We start from the raw sequence: 13,715 nt of genomic DNA, 5'->3' as shown, positions 1-13,715 counted from the left end.
CTTGTATTCCCACTTACTTATTCATGGAGGAGTGCCATGCAGAGCTAGTCCAGAGAGCAGCTGTGGCTGGCAATTGGGGATTGCTTTCCATGTTATGCTTACATCTACTTTTGGAGACAGTCTACAGGGATGCCAAACCCAAATGCCACCCATGGTGTGCCGCCCTCACACTCAGCAGCAAACAGAAATCCATGGAACCCCAAAAGACAAAACCAAACGCAAAATACTGCTGTCATGGAAAATGATGCATTAGGCAAAAATTTTATTTCCAAGTTCTTCAAAGGTTTATTATAAACACAAACTTTCCATCTAAAAGTATCCCCAATTAAATCAAAGGCACATCACCCCAATAAAATACTTGTGACATTAATTCTTTTAGGTTGTAATATTTCCACATTTTGTTTTTAACCAATTGCAATGTTCTGAATGTAGGTCACATTTTAAACATCTTTTAAAAAGCATAAGCACATTTTTAAGAGCTACAAACATAATTATAAATTGTAAACTAAAGGAACTAAAGAGCTCACCAACCTCACCCAGGATGGGCAACCTAACACTACATCAACCTTTCAGGTGGCTAAGGAGCATCTCCCAAGTCAAAGTAAGACCATTTCTCATTTAAAAAAAAAAAATGAAAATGCTCTCCTTTAAAAAATCAGGATATCAATTAGTCCCCCAATTTTATATTTTCTCTTCATTTAGTAATTGTAAATTCTTATGAACAAATTTTATTAGAGTATAAAAATGTTAGGAAAATTACAAATACTGTTTTTGAAAATAAAACGTTTCCCTACTAAAATGCAAACAGCCAGTAAGTAAAACATCCTATATCCCAGGCAAAGCAACACAGGTTCTATGAGGGAAGGGGTGCATCTTAGTAAGTCTGGTGGTGAGGTTTTAAAAAAAAAAATGATTTCTGTAGAATTGGCTCTAGGAGCAGGCAACAGAGATGGTGATTTGGCTGTTGAAACTGTTTTCTTGGGATGCGGTTGGTGGTCATCCGTCACCATGTGCTTTCCCAGGGACCTTCTGCCCTGTTGGAGAGAGTTTGGTGGTTTTCATTAGTGAGATGTACTTATAAAGTCACTTCATCATTTCACGGCACAGCTAATATTCACAAAGTAGAAAATAATACATGAATACAATAAAACATGTAAGCCACATCCTTGGACACACAGACCCATGACAGTGCTTTGAAAAAGGAGATCCACAGTGTCAGAGGAAGACAGTTACCTTAACAACCAAAACGCACCACTTTCTTTACTACGACAATTGTGCCTGATAGCAGAATCAGCTCCTAATTCAATATGAACAATTTCCTTTTACAAGTACGTGGGAAAGATGATCATTTGCTGTGTAAATACAAAATTTGAAATATGTTTGTCTCAAGACTAATAATCTATGTCCTTATCATCTTAAAAAAAAAAAAAAGGAATGTAGGGGGATGGTGGATCTTGCACATGCTGAGCAGCTGATCTACACTCCCAACTATTTATTTATTTTGGGACATCTTGCTGAGTTGGCCAGGTTGGCCTTGAACTGGCTCAGTTTTCATTACTTTCTAAAGCTTTTAGGTTGGTGGGTAGGCAAAAGTCGGAGATTGCTCCATTCCTAACATTTTCGCCATATGCTGCACAAAGCCGTACTAGGAAATGTGAGAGAGAAGAGCTTCCCCTTGCTGCAGAAGCAGCCAGGTGGAGAAGTAGCGAGGGACAAGCTGAGCATGCGCACACTGGCAGCCTGCCCTGTCGGTCCGAAGGTTCTCGTGACAGTGGTTTTAATGGAGAGGACTCTTTGAAGAACCTCCCGCAATCAAAGTGTTGGAAGCACTACAGTTTGCAGGAGGCGATGAAGGAATCACCGGGTCTGTTGTCGGGAGCCAATGGGGCAGCTTGACGACCACGGGGTAGAAAGGCCCTTCCTCAGAGCAGCAGGAGGCTGAGAGGTCAATCATTTCAAGACCCACTCACTAAGAAAGCCTGAGATTCTGCTGATCCGCGGAAACTATACCTTGCATAAGCCCTCCTTTAACATACTACCTTTCCATGTCAACAAGTATGGAAACAAAGTAGCATTTCCCTGACGCTGGCCTCCAGGGTGAACCTTCCCGACAGTCGACCTTACAGCTCTGACCTGTGTTTGACCCACATTTCATTCTGAATCTGCTGGGGATAACATCTGGATTAAAATCTGGAGATTGGGTTGCAGATATTTTTTTTGTTCCGATTCCGAGTTGTTTTCTGTTGCATCCTGGGTCTCATTCTTGGTCAGGTTTGTGTCTGTTCCTCGCCGTGAATTCCTGTTTCTAGAAACGCCTTTGAGAGCACCTGTTCCTGTTTCAGTCTCTTGACTCAGCCCCTCTCTCATTTTTTTCCCTCCCCCCACTAGTAAGTACCACTAGTTCTGAGTGCTCCAAATGCTGGTTTCTTATGCAGTTGGTTTTGAACAGTTGACATTGTACTTCCTTCTCTAGAAATGCTTGTAATTTTCATTTTCCCCGAATGGATTTAAACTTCATTCTTATTTACCATAAATCAATAAAATTTTTAAAAATTGGAAAATATAAAACCTCATGGCAAAACATTCAAACTCATGCCATGCCATTCTAATGAATAAACGCGTTAAAACTCCTTTAGCTTGCTGCCCAGTGCGCGCGCAAGTTGCCCTCTGACTGCTCCATGTACGCCATACCAGGTGCACACACACACACACACCCCAACAAAATCAAGGGAGAATGCACAGCCCAAGGAAGACAAAGGCAGCCCTTCTGTTAAGTCCTTCGTCCCTAGAGATACAAATCAGTTGGAAACACCAGGTAGCAAATCACAGCTCTGAGATGCTATAAGAGCAGAGAGGAATTAAGGTCAAGAGATACTGCAGTCAGCTCAGTTAAAGAGCTCCCATGCACAAGGTGACAGACAGCATGTCACAGAGCTTCTCTAAGCTAGACCTCATCCACATGCAGGGAAACTACAGACCAGAATCACCCATCAGGCAAAGTCCAGCCTTTTGACAGGTTTTTGTTTGTAACCTCGGTTGCCCAAATCCTTTGGGAAGCTCCCTGATAACACCATGGCCCCAGGATGGCATGGTGCATCCTAACTCACCAGTCTTCACAGTAAAGCGCAGGATCGGGGCTCCCGGAAGGGGTTGCTTCCAGCTGGGACACCAAGCAGCAGCGCATCCTTGCAGGCATTCTGCATGCAGTACTGCTGAAGCTCTGCGGCCGCCTGAGAGACCTGAGACAAAGCACAGCGGACACCCTGCTCACAGCCAGGCCCAGCCGCAGGCACACCTGGGGCGGGACACTGTCATTACCCAAGGTTCTCTGCTCATTCCACTCACTCATTTCCAGGAAAGACCGCAGTCTACGATGGAGTTTCGGGCACACTGGGTTTGCTTTAACAAAGGAAAAACTGCAGCTTGGATCCATCTAGAATTCAGGATCCATCTAGAATTCAGCTGGGCGGTGTTGGCCCACGCCTTTAATCCCAGCACTTGGGGGATCTCTGTGAGTTCGAAGTCAGCCTGGGCTACAGAGTGAATTCCAGGAAAGGCGCAAAGCTACACAGAGAAACCCTGTCTCACAAAACAAACAAACAAGCAAACAAACAAAGCTGCTGCTCTGATCCATTTAGAATCCTAATTTTGAGACTGAACTGGTAAGGGAATGGCTCATTCTCAAGCTCTCAGTACAAATGTCTACTACATGAAACATTGTCCAGTCTGTGCCAAACAAGTGACAGACTTTCCAGAAAGTACAGCTCTCTGGTTAAGAATGTGCTCTCTGGGGCTGCGGGTGGGGCTCAGTGATAGAATGCTTGCCTAGCACAAGCGAGGCCCTGGAGTCAGTCCCTGGCACAATGCTAATAAGAATAATAACAGTACTCATCATCATCATAAATAAAACAGGGCTATTGATTATGTTTTAGCCATGGTTTGAGTGTGTCCTCCAAGGGCTTATATGTAGAAATTTAATTTTTACTATGAAGAGTGGAGACTTGTTTATGTATTTTATGGGCATGGGTGTTTTGTTTGCATGTACGTCTGCACACCAGAAGAGTGCATCAGATCCCGTGGACTACAGTTATAAATGTGGGTGCTGGGAATTGAACTCAGGACCCCAGGAAGAACAGCCAGTGCTCTTAATCATTGAGCCATCTCTCCAGCCACAAGAGGATTGGGAGGAGATTGGTACTCGATAAAGTCATCAGGGTGGAGCCCCCCATGACTAAATGCTGGAGGCTCTATCTGAAGGAGGCCCGAGGGACAGACACAGGCATGCATGCTCCCTGTCTCCATCACGAAAAACCCAGTGCTGCCGTAGGAAGTGACCAGCTAAAAAGCCATCAGCAGATGCAGCCCCTCTAGACCTTGGACTCTCCAGAACCAGAAGCTAAAATAAACTTGGTGGTTTTTTTGTTTTGTTTTTGTTTTTTCTGAGACAGGGTTTCTCTGTGTAGGTTTGGTGCCTGTCCTGTTTCTCGATCTATAGACCAGGCTGACCTCGAACTCAGAGATCTGCCTGGCTCTGCCTCCCGAGTGCTGGGATTAAAGGCGTGCGCCGCCACTGCCCAGCAAACTTGTTTTCTTTATATACCCTGTATGTGGTACTTAGCTATTGGCAATAGAAACAGACTAATACAATTCTGTTACAGCTGTTTACCATATGCTTATAGTTGCTACCAAGTTTCTGAAGTGCCTTAGGGATTTGCTTTTAGTATTAGAGATTTTAATCATTAGTATATAAAATACAACACATATATGTGTATATATATGTATATATGTATATATGTATATATGTGTGTGTGTGTGTGTGTGTGTGTGTGTGTGTGTGTATGTATGTATGTATGTATGGAGATGTAACAGTCTTATCAAATAAGAAACACAGAGCCAAATGCAGAGTTAAAATCCCAAGAGGTCAGAGCAGTAGCTAAGAGCTGATACTAAAAACCCTTTCTTACCCTTCATTGCCGCTGCCGTCCTTCCCTTCAGCAAAAGACCTACTTCCTGTGTATCTGTCTTTTTACTGACTTTCTATTCTGCCTTCTCATTGGTTGTAAACCCAACCACATGACCTCCTCATCACTGCCTGTCTATACAGACCTCCAGTTCTTCTAAGGTTAGTATTGAGATTATAGGCGTGTGTCTCCATGCTGGCTGTATCCTTGAACACATAGAGATCTGCCTGTCGTGTGATCTGGATTAAAGGTGTGCGCCACCACTGCCCGGCTCTTGTTATGGCTTACTATTAGCTCTGATCCCCAGGCACCTTTATTTATTAACATACAAATAAAATCACATTTCAGTAAAAATAAAATATCACTATATATATAAAACCAGACTAACATTTAAGCTAATTCTTTCCATCAATAGAAACTCTGATGTTTTCACATCAGTTATAATTGGAACTAATGGTTTTATGTAAGTTATTAATTTCCAAAGACATGCAGAACAAACCATGTCCACACTTACTGGGTATCAGGGAGACAGGTGAACTACACATGGTGGGGGTAGGTAGGAGATTCACTCCCAGGACCCCTGGAGAGAGGGGACTACCATACCCTGGAGACAAAGGTAAGGGGATGCTCAGAGGAAAACGAGCTGCGTGAGAGGTGAGTGGCTCTCAGCAGGGTCACAGGAGATGCGGGGTGACGAGTCAAGCCCCAACCCTGTAAGCTGGCCCCTGCCATGGAGGTTGGGTTGTCCCACCTGGGTTCTTAGAGGCCACTCCAGAGGAGGGGTCCTCGAGACAGCAGGCTTCCCAGTCCCCAGAAAGGGATGCTAGAAAACCAGTGTCTGAGTGTGCCAAGAACATCCAGGACTGAGCCCTGAAATGAAGCTGACTAGATTCTGTAATGTGACTCCCTTAAAGCGCTGCCCAAGTTCACGTGAACGCTCAGTGTGTGTGTCATCATTCACTGTCCTTTCTCTTCCTTTAAGAGTGTCCACAGGTGTGTGAGCAGGCATTTGATCGGCTTTCCTTCCAGGTCTGATGCCCAACGATACTGAACACTTTGAACAGCTCCAGCTTTAGCCCTCCATGTCCTCTCCGCAAACAGCCTGATCTCTGCCAATAGCGCAAGCCATCACCAGTATCTGCTACACCTTGGGAGGTGAGGGACCACGAGGAGGTCAATCATCCAGGGTGGTTTTGATTCTCTTGCGCTAGCAGTGACCACTAGATGTCGCTGCCCCTTATGTCTTCCCCATCACTGGCTGGCTGCTCTCCTCTGCTCCAGCCAGACCCTCCAGCTCCTTGGCCTCGGACCCCAGCCCCACTCTCTGGCATACCTCTTCCTCACCCACCACCTGGATCGACCTCCATTTGCTTCCTGTCCTCAGAATCCTTGGGGGTCAGATGCCAGTGAGGAAAAGAACCACAAGCGGTACAGGCCTCGCACTTCCAGGTTGTGACTGCTCAGGCCACTGAGCCATGGTGGAAAGCACTTCCTCCACCCTTTGCTAGTTCCCGTCTCACTGTCCCAGAAGAAGACAGCTTCCTGTTTCACAAGACAGCCATCGCCACATCCAGTATTTGCATAATCAGAGGCACTCTACACACAACTCCACTTCCTTTCTTCCTGTCCTGGAAAATACACCCCAAACCCTCTACACCCACCCACCCCTCTGCAATCACCGTGCCTCCCTTCCCTTGACAAACAAAATATAATGACAAAGTAATTAAATCTCTCCTATCAACCTCCAAAACCTCCTTTATTTTGGGGGGGGGGGGTGTTATTTCCTCTTTAAAACTAGATTTTTTTTAAAACCTGCCTGGCCTCTTACAAAATCCAGAGTAGGTTACTACACCTTATTGGCACTTCTCCGTACTCCGCGCCTTTACTGTAAACCTGGCTATCTGAAATCATTCCGTTTATTGGTCAGTTTGTTTGTTTACCATATCCACCTGAATCCCCTATTCCCTGGAGTAGCACCAGGTCCAGAATTCATGCACTACTGAGGAAATTAACTACCATGATGGTGCATCCATACCTACCTACACACTGCAAATCACATCCGCTGCCAATCACACACTCGGCCAACTGAGTAAACACTGGCTGTGGTCATGAGCCTCTCCATTTTTTATTTTATCTTAAGGGTCTTTTGACTGCATGCATGTCTGTCTGTCGGTGCAACACGTAACACGTGCATGCCTGGTGCCCCAGGAGGCCAGAGGCGGGCATGAGGTCCCCTGAAACTGTTACTGATGGTTGTGAACCGCCATGTGTGGGTGCTGGGAATTGAACCTGGGCCCTCCAGAACAGAAGCCAGTACTCTTAACCGCTGAGCCATCCCTCTAGCTTTTTTTTTTAAATATCCTTCCCTCGCCTTCTCTGGGCAATCCCTTTTGAATTGTTCCCGGTGCACGCTACAAGTTCTGCTCTTTGTGTATTTCACACGCATATTTCAATGACTTCTTTTGGCCTTGTGCTGCGGGCTTCTGCCCACACGGCTAAATCTCTCCTGGATTTCTATAAAATCCACAGATCCCAAACGGAACTCATTTCCCCAAACTCTCCCTCCCGATGCCCCAGCTCGAGCATCCTTCTTCCCTCTGGCTCTCATCCGCCCATTCAGTGGCCTCCCTCCCGGTCTTTAAACAGCATCCTCCTGCTGCAGCGGGTCAGGCAGGGTCCAGGCCGCCAGCGTGTCGCCTGCCTGGGGCGGACACGCCCACGGGGCCCTCGGGCCTTGGCCACGTCCCGGGACAGGCTGCGTCGCCGGGCACCCGTGGGGCCTCCAGCGCTGGCCCGGGGGTCGCGCCGGGAGCTAGCCCGCGTCCACGCGCGGCTCGCGAGCACCCAAGGCCCCGGCGCGCGCCCGGCCCGCCAGCGGCCACTTCCGCCGGGCTGCGGCCTCCTGCGCGCCGCTCGGTGGGCGGCGCGGGTCCCGGGGTCCCGCCGGGCGGATGCTCACCTTGATCCTCTCCACGCCGGCCTCCAGCTTGAGCTGCTCCACCAGGCGCTGCATGGCGTTCACGCTGGCCCCGGAAGACATGGCGGCTAAGGCTGGCGCGCCCGGCCCGGCTGGGAGGAACCGCGGCCGAGCGGGGTGCCGCCCCGGGGCGGGGAAGGCGCCGCGCCCGCCCCCCGGTCCCCGCGCTGGGGTCGCGAGCTGACCCGCCGCGGCCGCCGCTGCCTCCGGCACACCTAGGTGGCGCCTGCGCTGCAAAGGGAAAGGCACCGTAGGGTTTCCATGAAAAAGCAAGGTCAAGAAATCCCAGCCTGGCGTCTTTGAAACACAGAGTAAAATTGCACCAGCCCTCTCACCCCCTGGCTATGGCCATTGTTTCTAGTCTTGTCCTGAGCCTCTTCCTTTCTTTTCTTTCTTTTTCCTGTACTGGGATCATTAACCTGAGGCTTTTGTTTCGTTTTGTCTTTTACACTTACTATATGTCTATGCCGCCATTCTTGTACATCGTTCGTATCCGTCAGCACACACCTAAACTGGATAACGGGGGGGGGGGGGGGGGGGGGAAGCAGGTATCAGTGGGCTTGCTGAACTAAATGCCCAGAGGGTTTTAAAGCAGTACGTTTAATTACCCAAATATACTTTCAAGGCCCAAATTCTCATCTCCCGGCTCTGCTGAGTGTTGGGGAGACTCGGTCAGCAGTGCTGCGAAGAAAATCCGTGTTTTCTTTGAACCTTGCCTAGACAACCCAGAACCCAAACCACCCCTTTTCTTATGGTTATGGGGGAAGGGGCTAGAATTCCCTAAATGGATCTCCCTGGCTTGTATTGAACATCAGCCTTCCCTTAGACTGGTGGTTCCCCCCACCTGTCCAATGCTGCGACCCTTTCTTCATATGGTGTCTCCTACCATAAAAGTATTTTCGTTGGCACTTCATAATTGTAATTTGCTACTGTTATAAATAGTAATGTAAATCTTTTTTGGAGATAAAAATTTGCCATGGGGATCTCAACGCACAGGTTGTGAACAGCTTCCTTAAACCAATTGCTACTTAAAAAGGATTTGTTGCTGAAGTATCCAATTTCCCAGCTGCTGAGTCCTCCCTCTCTGGACTTAAGAGCCATCTAAAAACATACCCAATAGCCAGTCTCCATTCAGTGAGATTTTTACCCCCACCCTCAACCTGCTCAAACTGAGGCAGTCAGATTGATCATCCCAACTCTGGAGTTCCTTCTGGGGTCATCTGAGGCCTTTGGGGCCGCTACATGGCAGGTCAGCTTCTCCCTCGGCGCAATCCCCATGTGCTGGATTCCACAACAGGGATTAATAGAAGGGCTGGTCCAATAACCTTCCAGCATGCAAACCTCCATCTCAGGGTCTGTTTTCCCGAAGAACCCGAAACTAAGACACCCGGTCAAATAGCATGGAGTGGAAAATGATTTTCCAAAGAAAAGCTGAGATATTGTAAAAAGTGACAAAGGCAGTATGCACAATTTTTAATTTAAAGGCCTTAAGGCAATTGTTGTTAGCTTTGCACAACCATATCATAATTTTTCATCTACCCTATTACTTAATGCCACATAAGTATTCAACTTGTGCTTTCTGCCCTCCTTCCTAGGCAGCATGCTGAAAGGAGAATTGATGAGTCACCGGGTGTTAATATTTACAGCAAACCTGGTGCCACGTACCTGTGATCCCATGACTTCATTGGCTGAGGCAGGAGGAACTAGTCACTGAGTGAGTTTAGGTTTCGAACCCGGGGCAAATGGCTGAGGTGTCTATTTTTTTTTTTTTTTTTTTGAGGTGTCTATTTAAAGCTGACCTGACCTCCAGGCTCTCCCAGCATCCTTCAGTCCCTACCTGTTACAGGGTATGGCTGGCATACTCTGCCCTCTACCCTGAACTCTCCACACCCACCCTTGGCTCTTCCCTGTAAATCCAGACATTTTGGTTCCCCGCCCCTTTTGGACCTTCGGCCTCCCAGCTGCTGCACCTGGGTCCCCTCTTTCCCCTCTCCCTTCCTCTTCCCCTTTCCCTCATGGCCCAGCTCAGTCTGGTCAGGTCCACTCTGGACTCTCCCAAATATTTACAATAAACTGCCCCTCCATCACACCTAGGAGCAGCCATGACCTTCCGGTCCTTTTATTTCTCTTTTTTCATGATAAAAACTTAGTCAAAAACAAAACAAAACAACAACAACAACAAAAAAAACCCAAACCGAAACAAAACAAAACAAAAAAAACCTAAGTTCAAAAATTGTGTGGGTTAGAAAACTCTTCCTTCCTCCCTCCCTCCCTCCCTCCCTTCCTTCTTTTCTTCCTTTCTTTGTTCTTTTTCCCAAGACAGTTTCTCTGTGCAGCCCTGACTGTCCTGGATCTCGTTCTGTAGACCAGGCTGGCCCTAAACTCAGAGAGCCCCCTGCCTCTGCCTCCCCAGTGCTGGGTTAAAAGCACGCACCACCACACGCAGCAACCATCTTTCGTTAAAAAAGAAAAAAGCACGTGATCGTTTTGAGCTTTCTTTGTCTTATGGCGTGTACTAACACTTCTCACTGAAAGATGAGTACCTGTTTTTATGCCACAATTATTATACAACTTGCATTGCTGTTCTTTAGCTAAAAGATGAAAAATAATATTTTACATCTTTTAAATGCCTTGAGATTGAAATTTCTTATAGTTTGTTTTTAATGTGTGTATATGTTTCTGTATTTCTGCCCGGGTCAGAGTGCCTGAGGCCAGAAAGGGCATGGGATCCCCGGGACTAGAATGGCTGTGTGTTAAAAAGAAAAGGCAGTGGACTCAGCGCAAGGTCAGGCTGAAGGAGAAAAGGCTTCTCAGTGAGACCTGGGCCTTGAGCACATGCTGTGCAGACATGTGAACACAGACCAGCAGGGGAGGCGAGTGCTGCATGCTGGATTGGATGGGTGGAAAAACAGAGGGCTTTGGTGGATAACAGAAGACCCGAAGCTGCTTAGCCAAAATCATGGAAAACCAAAAAAAAAAAACAGTGTGGCTAGAGAGATGGCTCAGAGTTTAAGAGCACTGGCTGCTCTTCCAGAGGACTCAGGTTCAATTCCCAGGGTTGCTCACGGCCACCTGTAAGATCTGGTGCCCTCTTCTGGCATGCAGGCGTACACGCAGACTGAACACTGTACATAATAAATAATAAATCCTTTAAAAACCAGTAGACTGGTTTTGTCATTTTGGTGGAAGGAGCTGTCATGCAGTCACAGAGAAGACTATAAGTGTAGGAATCGGGGTGGGGGTGCTGAAAAACTGAAGAGTATTTCACAGTGGTTATGAAATGTGGAGGAAAGGGGCGAAGGGTTCTGTAGCAGAGGGCAGATGCTAGTAGCATTTGGAGTCAGGAGATGGGCGTAGATCTGAGACAACAGTAAAGAATAACGTGGAGCTCAGTTCAGGAGAAACAGTGATATCTCTGTATGCAGCCCTCTAAGGTGCTGAAAATGTTTTAACACCAAGATGTCTGTGTGAGAATTGTACACAGCACTTACCTCCAAAGCAACGATGTTAGAAATGAAGACTTTGGAGTTGCCAGGGTTAACATGACGCCACACAGGAATGCTTTGTCTGGCCCCTCTGTCACGCCTGCACCCACTCACTGCTCCTGACCACCTCTGTTATTTCCTGTTGTTCTTCAACAGGAATGATCTGATTTTGAGAAAAGCAGCTGTTTGGGCATGAAGCCCCCTTGATGCCCCGTGGTCAAAAGGGCTATCCCTAAGACGAAGGCACACCATCGTCTGTGGTGGGTATTGTGTTCCCTGAAATATTGTGTGTTCCCCGAAATAAACGTATCTGGGGTCAGAGAACAGACAGCCACTAGAACAAAGCCAAAAATGGTGGCTAGAAAATAGGAAGAGTAAGTCCTAACAGAAGCTGGGCGGTGGTGGTGCACACCTTTAATCCCAGCACTTGGGAGGCAGAGCAAGGTGGATCTCTGAGTTCAAGGCCACTTTAGAAACAGCTAAGCATGGTGGCCCACGCCTTTTTTAATCCCGGAAACCCAACCTTTAATCCCAGGGAGTGGGGGCAGAAAGAGAAAGGTATATAAGGCGTGAGGACCAGGAAGTGAGGAGTTAAGCATTTAGTTAGTTAAGCATTTGGCTGGAGAAGTATTCAGGCTTTGGAGCAGCACAGTCCAGCTGAGAGCCATTGGGATAAGGACTCAGAAGCTTCCAGTCTGAGGAAACAGGATCACCTGAGGAACTAGCAAGGTGAGGTAGCCATGGCTTGTTCTGTGTCTCTGATCTTCCAGCAATCACCCCAATAACTGGCCTCGGGTTTGAGGTTTCATTAACAAGTACCTTTAAGATTCATGCTACATCTGGTGCCCAACATTCGTGGTACGAATTCATGAAAAAGCCTCTTGCCTGTGGCCTTGCTGTGGTGGCAAATGCCAGTAACATTTACTAAAGAAGCCAGAGGCAGGAGGATCCCGAGTTGAGGCCTGCCTAGGAGAAGCTTCGGCCGGGACAGAGACAAAAACAGTATCGGTGGGACCATGGAGGCAGTGACTGCTGCTCTGAGTTGCAGGCTGCTTCTCATCGTGTTGGTGACTTTGGTGATGCTGCTACCTGGAACAAAGAATTTACTGCTGCTTGTTCATAAAAAAATTGCCAGGACCAGCGTGTTACAAAAAAGCATCGGCAAAGGTCAGTTTAAAAAAGATTGGCAAGAGAAATGCTGGGGGAAAATTGCTGTGAAGATTTTCTCTTCTAGGGACGAATGTTCATGGTTCCGAAAGACACACAGACATGAGAGTGTGATTGCTCCAAACCACAGAGGAAGCACCAAAAAAAAAAAAAAAAAAAAAAAAAAAAAAATCTAAAGGGAGCCATGATCATGCCTAACAGTGACTTTGAAATCTTCAAAAGGATGATGGGACTCCACAATGATGATGCCACATGGACTACGGTAAAGCCATTAGTGCCATGGAAAGATCAACTTTGGATTACAAACTGTTTAGGACAATTTCAAGATGACTGGCTGAGATGATCCAGCCTGACAGACTACCTGAACAAGGACTTGAAACAAGCTTTGCACTTTATCATTATGCAGTGGCGGGACAAATGCTACAGGACTTGACAACCCAAAAATTTTCTTTTCAGGATCTCCTAAAGATGGAAGGAATTTTAAGAAAACGACGCCCACATCCCCAAAAGGTGGGATGGGAAGTTTTTGGTCGTTTAATGAATTTTGGATATCGTCATGGTTTATGATGATTGGTTACAAGTTGTTAATTGTTAATGGTCAGAAAAAAAGCTGAACATGAAGATTAGATTAAAAGGTTTTGTTTAAAAAAGAAAAGGAAAAAGGAGAATATAGATATGAGGTAGATCACTGAATCTACTCTGAGAAAAAAGATGAAGAAATAATAGGATAAATGGGTAGATCACTGAATCTACTCTAAAAAGAAAAAAAAAGATATAAAAATGACAAAAGGTAGTTTACTGAATCTGTTATGAAAAGAAAAATACTTTTAAAAAGGAACTACTTGTTTTAAACAGGATAAGTAATGAAAATTTTTGTCTGAGTTTATCAAATGTTACTGGACTGGACATTGTTATATATAATGGAGCTTTCGCCTGAATCTGTCAAATGTTAATGGACTAGACATCTTAATGTAATCTTGACTGTGTATATTGTATATACTTATTGGATATGATTTTTCTTGTATTAGTTATAAGCTTTTTTAAATTTTAGATAAAAACAGGGGAAATGTGGTGGGTATTGTGTTCCCTGAAATATGTTTATTTCGGGGAACACACAATATCTGG

General features: G+C 46.3%; 1 protein-coding gene across 1 annotated transcript; it reads right to left on the bottom strand.

Annotated features, from left to right (window-relative positions):
- Window positions 1-232: 232 nt before the first annotated feature.
- On the bottom strand, window positions 233-8,429 carry Gng10 (G protein subunit gamma 10). Its single transcript, XM_036179514.1, has 4 exons — window positions 8,394-8,429; window positions 7,921-8,169; window positions 3,108-3,239; window positions 233-1,034 (listed from the first exon to the last, which is right to left on the bottom strand). The coding sequence occupies exons 2-3, from the start codon at window positions 7,999-8,001 to the stop codon at window positions 3,114-3,116; spliced, it is 207 nt and encodes a 68-aa protein (XP_036035407.1). The 5' UTR covers window positions 8,002-8,169; window positions 8,394-8,429; the 3' UTR covers window positions 233-1,034; window positions 3,108-3,113.
- Window positions 8,430-13,715: the final 5,286 nt, after the last annotated feature.

The sequence above is a fragment of the Onychomys torridus genome, chromosome 2 (assembly GCF_903995425.1).
Source record: "Onychomys torridus chromosome 2, mOncTor1.1, whole genome shotgun sequence".
NCBI classification, from domain to species: Eukaryota; Metazoa; Chordata; class Mammalia; order Rodentia; family Cricetidae; genus Onychomys; species Onychomys torridus.
Note: the sequence above shows the minus strand (reverse complement) of the source record. Positions and strands in the feature narration are given on the sequence as shown.

Coding starts and splice junctions, on each gene's coding strand:
- Gng10 (XM_036179514.1), bottom strand. CDS start 8,001: ATGTCTTCCGGGGCCAGCGTGAACGCCATGCAGCGCCTGGTGGAGCAG. Junction 3,240..7,920: donor CCGGCGTGGAGAGGATCAAG/GTGAGCATCCGC, acceptor GCTTTGTCTCAG/GTCTCTCAGGCGGCCGCAGA.